Source organism: Lissotriton helveticus, chromosome 7 (genome assembly GCF_964261635.1).
Source record: "Lissotriton helveticus chromosome 7, aLisHel1.1, whole genome shotgun sequence".
NCBI classification, from domain to species: Eukaryota; Metazoa; Chordata; class Amphibia; order Caudata; family Salamandridae; genus Lissotriton; species Lissotriton helveticus.
Window position 1 is genome coordinate 45,821,406 of NC_136068.1, and position 16,376 is coordinate 45,837,781.

A 16,376-nucleotide genomic window follows, 5' to 3' on the forward strand; every position below is an offset into this window, starting at 1 on the left:
AGAGCCCACTGCATCCCTTGTCTATCATTTAGATGCATTAACTCACAAACCTAAGCGCATATGCCTAACTTAAAGCGCTTCACATTCCTGCGTCACATTTCTGCGCCACATTTATTTAAAAGGACGGTTATGCAAAATTCCACCCGTGTTTAACTGGAAAAGTGCTGGCTGAACGAACATTCCTATCAAATATACTGCAGCTGAGATGTATGCCTGTGACCATCTAATACAGTGCATCTAAGGAAAAATGCTGTAAATTTCTTTATTTTTACAAAAATAGACAATTTCGTTTTTTCCTTTTGGGACCCTATTTATATCCATTGAATGTTTTTCCTAATTTTATCCTTTAAGCGTGTAACGGCAGTTTTGTATATGTGCACAATTGCTTATTCTACAAACTAAAGAGCAACACATACCCATCTTAGCACATTACATGTTTCATTTCTGTATTTTTTACTCAAGTTTCTACTCAATATTAACCAACCAGCATTTTACTTAACAGACTGAAAACATCAAGAAAACCAACAAACACATTCAGCTCATTGCAAACATAAAGAGAAAGGATTTAAACAGGACATGCAATACAGTGCTGTAGCTATTGTTTTCATAAATTGCGCGAACGCTATTCACATACCGAAGTTACACTAATGAGAAAACCACATAGACATTGAAACACACATTGAAACACACATTGAACCCACAAATCGACACTCAGGACGAAAATAAAGCCATTTGTAAATACTAGCTAAATCATATTTACAAGAAACACGTCGCAATAGTGTTCCAAAAGACTGCAAAAACACAGCGTACGAAGCCACAATACACTTAATTCCCTAACTTTGGCTGGCAGAACACCAAAAAATCGTTCTGCATATAAAACTGCGTACAACAAATGATCCTTGTTTTGTATTATGTCATATTTTAATTCCCTGGGGATACAAAGTCACCAAGGAAGAAATATGTTTTTAAATCTAAACCTATTTAGATAATTAGCCGGCTAATCCAAACGTATACAAAGTTGGCCAACACAAAGCTCCAAATTCACTTAGATCAGGCATTTTATAGCTCACTAATCTAGCTTCCAACTTCAAGGGGGCTATCTCTATCGATACACTCGTAAATATACAAGACCCTCGGTTATTGAAAATTGCAATCTTCAAATAAACTAAGGACCAAACAAACTAAGCAAAGAACCATAGAACCAAAGAACAAAGGACTGGGAGCGACCCACTTATACCTCAACTAAAGCAGATGGAGAAAAAATCTCTTCATTACCTAGCTACACAAATTGCAATTCGCATATACAAACCTATACAAACCTATCAAAGCTATACCAAACAAATAGTTGTCCAAATTCTAACTGCCAAGTTCTAACTGCACTAACAGTCTCTTTTTTTAAAAAAACACTTACGCCAAAAAGGTTCCTCAGTCAGGAGTGATATCTTTTGGAGAGTTTAAGTTAGAAAAATCAAACATATACTGGGCCGCAGAGCAGAGACAAAGAATCCCCCAGAACCTCTGTGCATAGTAGATTTCTGTCTTGCCTGCCCCCGTAGATTTCTTCTGTCCTCCTGACAAGATTACTCCTCCAGATAGTCACTTCTTGATGAGGCCCACCGTTAGGGCGCCAACTGTAGAACTTGGGAATGTTTTGCTCTTAGGGAATACTTACTAATATAATAAGAACTTGGCACAGACTCTGAAAATATGAAAAAGACTTCTTTATTACAATTAATTGTGAGGCTACGTCGCCCAGTCACACCTAAAGCAACTGAATGAGGCAGCCTCCTGAATGGTCTGAGCACAGATCCTTTATACCATGTATTATGCCCTAGGCACACATTTTCTCTTTGAAGTACTCCCAGGACGTGCACACAGATGCAAAACCCACTTTCAAGATAAGTCCAGGCCATAAACAATGTCCACATAATGAATACATTCTCTAGCTGACAAGGCGGGATAAACCCAAAACAGTAAGATCACAGCCCATGTCATAAATAGTTCGTGGAGGCAGGAACAGATAGAAGTAAGATAAGGCAGGGTGTGTGTGCGATGAAAAGGTTTATGGCATGTTGGGCCTTGATGCTATCTTGCTCGGACACTGGGAGAGGAACTGACCAAAAAGGTTCGGCCTGGGGCAATGGTTCCAACATGCCAAGGTCAGGGAAAAGTCAATCAAGGTGTACGTGGCCTTTGGAATCGAATTTAGCTGTATTATAGCCTATGTAAAGGGCAACTCACAAAATGGCTGCTGTACACAAAATGGAAGCCAAGGGTTCAGAACAAAAATGACGATTTCGAGGTGAATTTGTTACTGGAATATGACGAAAATGCTTGTACATAGTGTACTAGCCATTCTCGGTCTTTTGATATAAAAATCGTTATGCTACGACAAAGTTTATTACACGAGTCCAGAATTTTCAGTACCACAGATTCGGATTCGGGTTAAGTTCGCGCTATATAAAACTCTGCAAAAAAAAAGTAGCATTTTCCTTTTAAGACACTCCGGTTTGGACAGTTCTTGCATTATTTTGAATACATTTTTAGCACTGTCGGCTGTGGCAAAAATAGAGCTGGAGTAGTACTCCGCTTTAACTCTGGCGAGCTCTGTCTTATATTTTGGTATGGCATCTTTTAGAGCTAATTTATCCTTTCCCACATAGAGCTACCATCATTTCCTCTCTGCACTGTACCAAGGAGCTGAGGGTCTCTGTGAGTTCTGTAATAGGGACAACCTGATCTAGACTGGCTCTAATATTGTTTCCAAATTCTTTTTTCCATTGCCTTGTTTGCATCAATAGAGAAAGAAGTATTAAACAAAGGTTTCTCCTTGGATAATTTAAGATGTTTGGTCCATGCTCTGCCACAGCGTCTGGCATCAAAGTATTTTTTTGCAAGACCGTTTCTTTGTTTTGTAAGGAGAAATTCACCAAAAAGTGATCTTTCCAACACAGAGGAAGAATGTTCCCTATGGAGGCGAGACTCTGGGTGGAGAAAAGAAGTTTTAAAGTATGTCTATCTCGGTGGCCTGAGGTCTGTCACTGATTGTTGCAATCCTAAATTCTCACATGAACCGAGGAGGTCTTTCAGGGCCTGTCCCTGTTCTCCCACAGACCTTAGGTTGAAATCACCAAGAATCATACATCTAGAATGAGCCAAGATCATATTGCTGAAGATATCAAACAGTGATTGTAAGTAAGGGATGGATGGGCCTAAAAGACGATAACATAAAATGTCTGTGAATAGTTGTCCATTGCTGTCTTTGAGAGAAATGTACAAAAGTTTGGGGCCTACTATTTTGCCTATGTTAAGTGGAGCAAGGTCCCATTTCTTTTTAAAAATTCAGCCCATTCTCCCATGTTTATGAAACACCATATAGCCTGGCAGGAAGGTGAATCCCAGTTCAACATCCAAGTCAAGGGAGGTCCAGGTTTCCTTCAGGAACACAGCATCCATATCATTCGATTGCAATAGCAGATGTATTTCAGCATAGTTTTGTACCAGTGATCTGACATTAAGTAATCCACCCTTGAGACTAGTAACACCATCCTCCTTACTTTCAGAAATCAAAATATTGGTGTCACCTGATGAGTTTATAGTAATAGTGTTAGGAACTGGCTCACCAGAGCAGCTTTTCTCTAGTGTAGTGTAGAGGACGTGGGGCATATTACCAACAACTAGCGATAATTATCGCTATGTTTGTTTAGCGGCAATATTAATATCGCCGAGCTCCGCCGATTTTTATCGCTTAGGAGCCTTGCTATTATCAAGGTTTATCTCCTAAGCAATAAAAATCGGCCGAAATACATGAATATCGCTGTAAAGTCAGCGATATTCATGCATTACCGAGCAAATGCTCTTAGCCATGTTAATCCACCTACCATTGGATAACATGGCTATGAACAGCTCTGGGCAGGCGTTTGGAGATAATCGCGCTTAGCGCGGTTATTTCCAAAAGTTGGTAATAGGAGATAGAGATGTTAGCAACTGTTTCCAGTCGCTAACATCTTGGCACGCCCACTTTGCATGTCATTAGCGATAATTATCGCTGACATGCAAAGCGGGCCCCAAAATGCCCGCTATCGCCTACAAGCTGTCGCTAACTGGTGTTAGCGACAGCTTGGTAATAGGGCGATAAAATTATCGCCGCTTTTGCGGGAAAAAGTCCTGCTAAAGCGGCAATAATGGCCCTTGGTAATATGCCCCCTGGTTTCTGTGGGTTTGCCCCAAACTGGCAGCACGGCTCGCACAGTGCACGACTTGTGTGCGGACAGGCGCAGACTGGCTTGCCTTTGGTGGGCCGGCGGCACACAGGCTGTATGCATCCACTCCACGTCCTACTTGCATTGACTTTAAGTAGTGAGTGTTTTCTCCTGAATCATCAAACTAGAACGCTTACAAAAATGGTATCCGTTGATGACCCGGTCTAACAGGTGGAAGTACACCACCTTAACCAATTGTCTGACTCTTAATAAAGTTTTCAATCTAAAGATTCTCAGTTTCTAACACATTTAAAACAACCCACAGTGATTACAAAAATGGTAGCAGCAAGTTAAATAGCAGCAGTAATAGCACATAGTTATAGCATTTTGACAATAGTTGTAGCAACTAGCACACTATTCTCCATAATACCTCATAATCATTTGTGGGTATTGGTGCGCGTACTAATCCAGAGTGAGATGGCCATTTAAACTTTAACTAGTTACCAGAGCAAATATTTATTGCTGTGTACTGTCCCTCCTTTATATATTTACATTGCGCTATGATCGTGTGTAACGAGGCTCTACCTTGGCACTTTAGTACTCTTCTGCGACTCTGGCCCTTTGCAAGCGCTTTTTTTGCATTTGGGATTAATCATCTCAAATAGAAAATTCGCAAATTCCGAAATCGCTAAATTGTGAAGAATTGCATTTAAGGAATCTCTATTTGAGATTCCTTAAATGCAATTCATAAAACATTTTAGAATTGCGAATTCGCAATTTTTGGCCGCTATTTACCGCAAAGTCTGACTTCGTGGTAAATAGCGAAAACTTAGAAAAATGCATTTTAGTGCATTTTTCTAAGTTGGATGTTACACACACACATGTCCTTTGGACATGTTTGTGCGCAAAACCAGTGTAAATCACCATTTCAGGGGTGCTACAGGGTGTCCTTTGGACACCCTGGCACCCTTGTAATCGCATCCTTATTTGCGATTCGCTAATTGGTAATCGAAAATAAGGATTGACTCCCCATTCATTCCTATGGGCCTTTGGCCCATAGGAATGAATGGGGAGTCATTCCTTATTTGCGATTAGCAATTAGCGAATCGCAAATAAGGAAGATGTAGAAATTGCTATAAATTTTGCGATTTCTACATGTACCCCGTTTTGCGAGTCTTTAATAGCGATTCCTTAATAATCGCTATTAAGGACTCGCAAAAGAGGAGCATGATGAATCTGGGGGTTAGCTTCCACAAACCTTGCATATTTGAATTTCAACTCACTGTGCAATGAATTGCTGACACTAGACGCTGTTACTCAGCGAACTAACTTTTACTGATTTTCCTTCCGTTTTTAAACACGTTTTATGTGGCTATCTAGTTTTAGTTTATTTCGCTGCTACAGCTGTCTGAGGGAATTTTGCTAACTGATGTAGATTCTTGATTTTAAATTGCTTCCTATATCTCACTCCAATGGTTGTTGTAACTATGCAAATAAACTTGAATGAAATGAGAACCCAGACATGCATTATTATTTACAAAGAAACACTCTCCATAACAGTCTGTGAAGAGAAAAATAACCCTGCAGTATTGTGCCAGTAAAATAATATATTAGCATTTGACAATCCTCTACAACTCTCCCTCAGCGAAGCAGAGATTAATGTATGTGAGTAACATGGGAAACATCCTTTACAATGCAACTTTTACCACGCAGTGCCTGTACGACGCAACTTTTACAACGCAAACCATTACAACGCATTGCGCTGGGGGGCGCTCTAGGATAGGGAATAAGTTTAATTTACTATCCAACACCTTCCCTAGTGTCCACGGGGACTGGAGTTGGAATAGTACATTAAACTATTCACTATCCAGCACCCCAAAGCGCTATGCGTTGTAAAGGTTTGCGTTGTAAAAACCGCGTTGTAAAGGCATGTGATGTAAAAGCATGCGTTGTAATGTCATACATCCGAGTAGCATTGGTGTTCCGTATGTTGTAGATGTGCAGCTGAGCTCTGGGATCCCTTGGCGTCTTCCACCGCATCGCTGTCTGATAACTTGCTGCAGTTTTACACTGATTTGATTTTCCCTATCATTGATTTTTTTGTAGGCAGATGATGAGCTCAGGAGCTTCTTGAACGGCCAGGAGTCCACGGCTTCATCGATCCTACAAGCTGACAATGCCCTGACGGAGAGTGGCAGGGCACTAGCAGGTGAGAGGTCACAGAAGTGGACAAAATGGCAGGCAGAGCTTCCGGAAATGACATGCTCATGCCTGCTGTTTACATGAGGTCCATATGTCTCAGCTCTGCGTATTCCAAACTGAATTATCGTCCAAGTAGGTGGAAATCCATCATTTCTGGAATGATTCCACCTTTCCAGATCATTCTAGGTTCACTAATAGAACAGAAAGGAAGTATTAATGGACCACTTGTGTCATGTTTCATATCTCGGTAAACCTTCATATCTTCAGGAAAATGAGGGTCCCAATTTTCATTAACTTGACCACCATTTCTGACCCTGCAACATAATGCAACATTTTCAAAATCCTCCTCATCCCATCAGTACATTGCCCCAATCCATTGTGGTTAAAGTTTTAGTCCTCAGTAGGGTAGGCTCATTCAGCAGCCTGCCCCGCTATCTTCTCTACTGCTTCTGCCATCTCATTGAAATATGTCTCAATGGTGTCATCTGTTTCTTCCACTGTGGAAATGTACCCAAGAGTGAGCTCACTGGTGCAGGGTCACTCCCTTGTCCACGGGTCCAAAGACAAACAAAGAGAGATTGGCACTGGAGTTGGAGTAAATAACAAGTTTATTAGTCACTCATGAGTGGGACCACATCCACACAACACTCTCAAGTGTTGCAGGAAGAGGTACACTGGTTTCACAAACCAGTGCCCTTTTATACAGGTTTTGTTGCAGTGTAAGCATAAAGACAGAAAAACAACGAGTTTAAACACAGGAATAGCTATTGGCAAACAAGGACAGATGAATGATCATTTAGTCAGCAAATTGGGAGGGGGAGCAAAAGTGTGTACAACAGCAGTAAATGGTCAACAGTTAACATCTGAGACCAGGTGCTCGGACAGCTTCAATCCCCCCCACCCCCAGCATGTACATTGCTTTAGCCAGGTCAGGAGAGGTCAACTAATATAGATGACACAACCGGAGTGAAAAGACGAGCATCAGAAGACGGAAGAATTACGAAGGAAACTGAAAGGACACCACAGCAAAAAATGGCTGTAGCTTATACTAAGTAAAATATTACATGTTTCCACAGACGACCCTTTTAGCATAAGCTAAGACATTTTCTTATGCTTTTAAAGGGGTACGATAAACATTATGGATATCAATTAACATGATATCACTAATTTCTCGTTCCATTGCTGATAACATTTACATTTTAGACATTTGTTTTAGATGGTAATCAAGTAGTACAAATGGAAATACAGAGGAAACAGAGCACTGACCCACATTGGATGAATAAACAAGAGAAGAGCATTGCAATGATTATGAATAACGCCGATAATATTTTCAGATCCCATACAGAAAATATGTCCCAGAATCAATCAGCCCAAATCCATGTTCCTGAATATTGATGTATCTCAGTGGCTAAAGTCAACATATTGCTGTAATGCAGTGTCAGTTTGATCCACTTCATCATTGTTTACAGTTCTTTTGAATCTGTTCAAGGAGATGCCATTAAACAATTTTTTATCTTTATGATAAGATGCAGGTGCTAATAAAACAGGAGGAAGCAAGATGGATACATAACATATTCTAGACCATCCAATTGGTAGATGATAGTAGCCTTTACTTCTGCAAATGAGTCACTTTTTCCCACTGGGATACTGCCAAAACTGCTCACACAGAGATTTGCTTTGGCTCTAGTAACAGCAATAACAGGAGGCACGTTACCCTTGGCCGTTCGAGTGTTGGGGAAAATATAGCTTGTGGAGGAATCTTCTTTGCGATACTCCTCCATTTCCCATACAGTTCCTTTGGCTTGTGGGTCCCCTTCCTCATCAGGGCAACAAACTTTATTAAGTTTTGCATTAAGTCCTCCTACATCAGCTAGAGTAATATTACTGACTTCAGAGGCCCGCAACAGTGCGAACCAGGCTCTACAGAAGCCATTATGCGAGAATGGCAAGGGAATGAAGGGCATTCCTCCCTTCTTCTGATGAGCTGGCATCATTCCACATACCCAGCAGTTGGAAGTGTTTGTAGCATTGTGAGGATGATGCAACATTTGTATGAAAGTGTTATTAAAGTATGACATTCAGTGCTTCTTTTCATGATAGGGAAGAGTGAAAAATAATAATGTTTGGTGGGGACAGTAGTAGTAGCAGTTAGTAAGTTGTGAGCTGGAGTTACTTCCTCCACAACCCACATTATCACAGCAATGATGACAGCAGTCTAAGTTAGTCCAGTGATGAACAGACTACAGATTTTTGAAGCATTCGATTTCTTATCCTCAGGTATGTTCATCTTGTTGACAATCAACAAAACAGATGGTGCCCTAAGGTCTTGGGGAGGCTTTGGTTTCTTCACTAATGTTGAGAAGAGTAGTCACAAAAGGCTACCCCCCTTTGTAGTCAGTCTTTAACAACGAGGACAGTGGCTCAACAGACTCTTTCTGCGATGAAGTGTCCTTCTTCCTGGATCGAAGTAGATATCTAGATTCACCAGGGATCGTGTGGTCTTCTTCAGGCCCTTCAGATGACCCAGCACGTCCTCTCTCACAACCAAAATGTTGCGATGATCTGTCAATGCAGTAGGTTCCACTAAGGCGAACAGAACTTTCTTGCAGTGTTCAGGGCACACAATCGTGTCCATTGCTTTGCGACATGTCTGGAAGAGCTTCTCGCACCTGTTGATGAATAGAAGACAAGCTGTCAGTCAATTGAAACAAATAATCACTCATCAACGTGTGAGGAATATCATGTATAGGACGAGGCTTAGGGACCCCCAAAATATTCATGGGCTTTCCAAAGACAATTTCATGCGCAATAAGGCCAGATCGTGTATGTGGTATTGATCTGATGGAGAGCAATGCTAAAGGCAATGCGTTGGGCCATTTCAAAGACGTGGAGGCCTGTATTTTTGCCAATTTCAGTTTCAGTGTGCAGTTATAGCTCTCCAGCAGGTCTGCTGATTGTGGGTGAAAAGCAGCATGAAACGTCTGCTTAATCCCTAACCCCTTCATGACATATTCTACAACTTGTTTAATAATGTGCGAAAAACTGGGGATCCACTGCCTACAAATAGAAGTAAGGCCACTCAGTGCATGGATATCCTTCTGAGTACGGGGCACAGGAGTATCTAAAATGGTCTGAATGCGGTCTGGTGGGTTGCACGTCTCTCCTTAGACAGGAGGTGACCTAAATAGGTGACTTGCTGTCTACAAAATTGCAATTTCTTTCTAGAGACTTTGTGTTTATGTTATGCAAGAAATTATAACAATAACAGTGTTCCTTTTTTACACCGCGGGTCATTTTGTATTGGGGCAGTCATGGCAATGAAACACATTCCTTTACTTGGATATGCACAGGTGGAATAACCATTTGACCCTCATCAGTATCTGATCTAGGTCACAAAGTGCAAGGCAAGGACGCCAGAGGGGCATCCTCATAGATAAGACGGGATATCTGAACCACTGGATAATTGTAATTTAAAATAATACGCACACCTTCCGGAGAACAATATATTGTAGCACAAAAATATTTAAGCATACGATTCCCACAATGTTGTCCGGCGTGTTAGGGGAAAGCAACAATGGACATGCTATAGTGAATTTGTCAAGTCCAAATTCAAGTGGCTGGGAAAGTGGGCTATGTGTAGGTGTTCCATCGAACCCTATCGATCCTATCATTGTTCCGGAGAGGGGAGCCCTAGGAATCAATCTTTTAGACCGAGCACTACGGGTAGCCCCTGTGTCAACCAGAAACCGATCAGTAGATCCCAAGACATTTTCGTCAACATCAGGACCCATTTGATCTACTGGCACATCAACCGGTCCCTTACCCCTTCCTAGGTATCCCTGTGCGTAATCAGAATCTGCAAGTGCATCAGCAGAATAATCAGACATTTGGTATTGATTTTGTCTATCAAAAGTATTAGAGTATTTTGGTCCTTCTTCAACTGCCTCAAACCTGGGACGAGCTCCTGTACCTCCCTTGTTTCCTGAATTCCCTGGGCGTCCTGTCATACTTCCCCTTCCACTTCTGGTACTGCTAACCTCACAAAAGGGGGCACTCAGGGGGGCGTGGCTTGTACACCGAAGAGGACGGTCGCATGAGCTGAGGACTCCGCGCCGACCTCACCGTTTATCCTGTATGGAGAACCGACTGGCTCTCCTGTGACCCTGGGAGGGTTCCTCCGGATGCGGGAGCCTGCACTGTAGGAGATTGAGTGCTTCGTTGCTGTTTGACACCGAGTTAGGACGCTAGGAAGTGGGAGACCCAACCTACATATGCAGAAAATTGCAGGAACAGGCAGATAACGGTGCCCTAGAGGAGTGAGTGCTTCCCCCCTTGAGAGCAGTGGGTGCCGGGCGCCTGCGGCAGGGTCCTGTTCCCCCTTGCACTGTGAGGAAAGCGTGGTGGTTGCTAGCGTCGCGGCTCCTGGGGGTCCCGGGAGTGCCCGGTCGCAGTAGCGAAGAGAGTTGCCGGTGGAGGAGAGGCGGGGAAGAACGCACACTACCCAGTGACTATTAGAAGAAGACGGGTGGGGGCCCAGCGCCTGTGGTCCATGAGCGGCAGTTGAACCGGCACCGGGGGTGATATAGGCCCCTACGCTCGACCGAGGTGGGCTGAATAAGCCGCTACCTGATTGCTTGGCCGCGAGTAGCGATCCGGGCCTGCCTGCTGTTGGGCCCGCTCTGCCTCGCGGACTGGGGTAGACGACGAAGGCCGCGGTGCGGTGCTGGGGGACCCTGACATCACGGATGCGGGACGACATGGGGCTGCCCACAGTTTGCCCAATGGACAGGAGTGTGGACTTGCTGGACGCTCCAGCATGAGTGGCCTGGTGCAGCGGACCTGATTGGGAGCTAGGGACAGGCCTCCGGAGCCAGCGGTGGGGACTGGCTGTGGCGCGGCTGCCCGGCAGGCGGCACAGGAGCAGACCGTGGTACTTTGAGTGCCCTAGAACTGGAGATGTGGCTTACCGGGCGTTCCGTGGTGATTGAGGGAGCGGCGACACTGGTTGGCCGGAGTGGTCCCCCCCTGTGGCTTGAAGCGGCCTTGGAACTCGGATTGGAGCGCTTGCTCGGTGGATGCTTGTTGGGTCCTTCTCCCATGGAGGCTGGCTTTGAGGGCCTTGGGCTGGGGAACCACGCTGGGCTATGTCAGGCACGAGGGGTTAATGGTAAGACCACTATAGTTCTATTGGGCCTGATGCACCCTTGCCTGGCGGCTGGAGGTTTCACCTGAGAGTGGACTGCCCGGTTGGGATGCCCACAGGAAGCAGAGACGGGCGATGAACCTCCAGGAGCATTGTGAACTGCTGGGGCTGTTGGCTAGGAGAACCCATATCCCCATCTGATGGGGAACCCACGTCACCGGACTACAGGAGGTGTTGTAAGGTGAGACCAGGACTGGGGGCCGGGTAGTCTGACACCCATGGGGAAGCCACAAGACTGGCAGGGGGGGCTCCCTTGGAACCGGAAGATGAGGCGGTGGAGTAGCTGAAGCAGGACATTGTTGACCCGCCCCCAGAGAGGCTGATGCAACAACAGGTGGACCAGATCCTCTGAGCTATCACGGACACAAAAGAGGCACTCCAACAAGACATTGCTCAGGTGTAGCTGGGATTGGGACTCCTATGGGCAGATCATGTGAAGCTGACTGACCAGGTGAAGCAAGCTGAGACGACCTTGGAGGTCTTTGAACCGTCTCATAATGGATGGTCAGATGAGAGACGTAACTCTCAGGCTCCAAGTGCTGGAGAGGAGGGCCGAGGATGATGAAGGGTGTAATAGACGGAACAACATAAGGGTGGTGGGCCTTCCAGAAGGAGTGGAAGGGGACAGCATGATAGACTACCTGGAACAGTGGCTGTGCACTGAGGTTGCTCCGGAGGGCCTGACGCCATTCTCCACCCTGGAGAGATCGCGCAGTGTGCCTGACTGTTCGTTGCCACCTGGGAGACCGCCCAGGCGTTCGGTGGCCCGTCTGCTCCATTATAAGGACAGGGACCTCCTGCTTCATAAAGCACGCACCGCAGGCCCATATAAGGTGGACAATAATAACGTGTCCCTGTTCCCGGATTATTCTTTTGATGTACAACTCCATCGAGCCTCATTTCTGGCGGTCAAGAAGGCCCTGCGAAACAAAGGTATTCAATACTCCCTGATGTTCCCGGCGTGATTGCAAGCGACACTGGATGGCAAAACATTCTTCCATAACAACCCTGATGAGGCATGGTGCTGGTTGGAAACCTACTGGGCAAGAACGGATGGAGCAGGAGGCACTGGAGGGCAGACAACGGAGGCTCCGCGGCCGCGCCGTACAAGGCGTACCAGAAGACAGCGTCCTGAGATGCAGAAGCCTTCCACGACACAGGCGGTGCCCTGCAGGCCGTGACAGAGAGCTCACGTGGTCGGCAGGGGCAGTTTCTGAAGGAACAGACGCGGGGAGTGTCACTCTGCTGCATATCACTCCAGGGACAGCGGACAACATCATTGATTCCTGAACTTATGCAGTGTCTCAAGTGATTAGTAAGAGGGGTTGATTGGTCCTGGTACTGTAGCCTTTGGAGGGGGGTGATTGGGAGAGACTTGGTGGTTCGGCGGACTTGGGCGAGAGGACATTTGGACTGTGCAGTTGGCCACCCATCTGGGTGCCCTTCCGAGGGAGAGGGGAATCTTTTTGTTATAGTGGGGTATGGCGTTTGGACACAGTGAGGCTGCTGGCCAGATTTTCTTGGCGCTAGAGCTCTCCCCTTAGTTTTGCTCCTAGAGGGAATCCCTGGTTGCTACCAGAGGGACTGTTAGTGGTTAGTGTAGATGGGTACATGCTGTTTAGAGCCTGTTCTGGGGAGGGGAGGTGGGGAAAATTTGGGGGTTGTTTTTGGGGTAGTTAGAGACACCGGTGTGCCAATGCAGGGAGTGCAGTTATGGAACAGAGATAATCTGCACAATGGGGACATCACCTGAGTTCAAATGCATTACGTGGAATGTACGGGGGATGCATACGATGTTGAGACGCCACAGGGTTCATGCCCATTTAGTGCGTAGAGGGGTGCAGATAGCTTTCCTCCAAAAAACCCATATGGACCGAGTTGAAGGACAGGCATTGCAGCGCCGGTGGAGGGGCCAGCTTTTTTATACAACGTATTCTGCTTTTGCTAGGGGTGCACTGGTTTGGGTGAGGGCGGTGGTTCCCTTCTAGCTGACTCAGCAGATCGTGGATCCTGAAGGGAGGTTTGTGGCTGTTATGGGGAGGTTGGATGGGAGGGACGTGACACTATGCAGTGTGTATACCCCTAATGTGGAACAGATGGCTTATTTTGCTCGGTTATCAGGTTCAGTGATCTGAGGGGGTGATTTTAACTCTGTCACAGATACTGAGATGGATAGGTCATATCCACCACTGTAGTATAGTTTCTATTTTCCCAATAGGCTCTGCGCATTGGAATAATACATCCTATAGATTAGACGTAGGACTGTGGTTGACTAGGTCTCTATCGAACATATTAGACTTAATTGTGAGTGCCAGCTAGCTCAGAGGTCACTAGAAACTTTCTCGAATAAACAAGAAGGGATTAATTTCTGACAACCGCATAAACATGACAACTTTGTTTCCCTAGAATAAGAAATGTATCTCTAGAGTCGCGGAAACAATAGATAGATATTTCATTCAGTCAATCGTGCATGCTTCGTTTCACGAGAGGTGTAGAGAAATAGAGAGACGGCGTTTTCAATAAAAGTATTTATTGAACAGTCTTCTTTCTCATGCAGAAGAAATGAACTGCTACAATTGTAATTCTGGTTGCAAAGTACAATGCATACAGTACGAAGAGTATTATAAAATAATACTGTAAAAGCATGGTATGGTTTTTAAGCCATAAAATACATACATAAATACATAAATACTAAAAGTACTTAACTGGTGCTTCTATAATACGCCTACCCGGTGAACCTAACCTAGGTCTAGTACAAGGGAAGAAGTAAGTGAGGTGTAACATAGGTTTAGTATTCTGTTTGCCAAGAATCTATCAAGATTTCTCGTAGGGTCTAATCAGCTCCGTAACTTGGTTTAGAATGAAGGAGGTCTGGTATCTCTCTGTCTCAGGACTCAATTTCCCAACACCCCCCAAGGGTAGGTTGGAAACACTCGAGCTGGATTTCTCGGCGAGAGAAAAGACAGGGTCTCTCTCAGTACGTCTGCTGGAGGGTCGACTTACTTCGGCACTTGCTGTAGCGAATTGCGTCGGGCAAGTAGATAGTCGAACTGCTCCAAACCACCGTGTGTTTGCTAAGGCAAGTGTGGGTATATTCATACCTTGAAGGTGCCGAGTTTGACGTAAGGTTGGACATAATAACATCATCAAAGAGTCTCAATTCTTTGAAAACTCCATGAGTTCTTGGATAAATCAATATTCAGGCAGGGGGAAGTCCCTGACTGCTGAAGGCGAGTTTTCCAAGAAATCGTTGTAGATTTTTGGAACTAGTGGAAGTAGTAAGGATATGGTGATTTATACCTATATAAGGGCATGAATTGGGAAAATTACACTAAGGTCCTAAAACGCTATACAACACCGCTACCTCAGGCACCCATACATAAGGTCTCAAAACTCCAGAGGGATTGGCAGGCTGAGTGGGGGCTGATAGATACATGGCAAGCGCAACATATAGGGGAGCAGGACTATTCTTAGTTTTCTGCCCTACATGACTTGCATGTGCGGCTAGATGCAGTGTTGTGTTCCCCGAACGTTCATGCATTGTCCCACCATAGTGAGTACCTGGCGAAGACAATATCGGATCATAATCTGCTACTCTTGGCGTTGAGGTGGTCTCGGGGACGGCCTGCAGTCCCTACCTGGCGATTAGGCCCAGAGACTTTGGAAGACCCGGTGTTTCGCACAGAGGTGCAGGAGGGTATATAGCATTATTTCCTTGAGAATGAGGGGACGGCTTCAACCCTGGCCCTGGAGTGGGATGCCTTTAAGGTGATGGTGCAGGGCTTATGTATTGCTAAAACAGCAGGAGTGAGGAGGACGTTTTTGCAGGATATAGAGAGGGAGGAACTGCAGCTGCGTCGGGCACAGAGTGCCCACCCTGAGGATCCGGGAGCACAGGCCGAAGTCTTAGCTGCGAGAGAGGGAGTGGCGACGCAAGTAGAGAGGTCGCGCTGCTTTGACCACAAAGAGTATTTGGTACAGGCACACGCGGAGTGGGATAAGGTGGGCTTGACCGAGATACGACTGCCCCGCCTTGAGGGCGACCAGGAAGACACGTTGGGGCAGGAGATCACTGTGGGGTAAATACATAGTGGAATAAAACATGTGGCGCGTAAGAAAACTCCAGGAGCAGATGGTCTACCAATTAAATTTTACTCAACATATATGGATTCCTGGCTCCCAAATTGCTGGCGGTTTATCGGGAAGCCTGGGATTTAGAGAGATTGACAGTTTCCACTCGCAAGGCTATCATTATTCCGCTGCTGAAACCGGGTAAGGACTCATTGTCTAAGTCAGCCTACTGCCCATTATCAATGTTAACAACTGATTATAAGATTTTGAGTAGGATTCTTGCGACCCGGCTTCTTCCCTATATGACGCAACTGGTCCATTCTGACCAGGCGGGCTTTATCCCAAAGCGCAATACCGCAACTAATGTGCGTCGCCTTCTGTGGATTTTGGGAGAGGAGCATAGTGAGACCCCTGCTGTGGCCTAAACATGTTCGGTCTTGGGGACTCCTTTGTGGGGTGGACGGAGCTCCTCTATAATTCGGCGACGGCGTGTGTGTGGATGGGTGTGACGATCTCCTCAGCCTGCTAGGTGTGGCGGGGCACACGACAGGGATGGACGCTCTCTCCTTTATTGTTTGCCTTGGCCATTGAGCCTCTGGCCTCCCATGATCGGTTGGGGAGTCATTATCCAGGTTTATACCTCCGCGGGGACATGCAGTTTATCTCCCTCTATGCGGTTGACTCGTTGATCTTTCTCG

At 45.4% G+C, this 16,376-nt stretch overlaps 1 protein-coding gene across 1 annotated transcript in view; it reads left to right on the forward strand.

The window, feature by feature from the left end:
• LOC144767989 (guanylate-binding protein 3-like) overlaps positions 1–16,376 on the forward strand; it is a 187,288-nt gene that overhangs the window by 119,993 nt on the left and 50,919 nt on the right. The window contains exon 9 of the mRNA XM_078651371.1: positions 6,309–6,411. Within this exon, the coding sequence (XP_078507497.1) occupies positions 6,309–6,411 (103 nt within the window). The remainder of the gene's footprint in view (positions 1–6,308; positions 6,412–16,376) is intronic.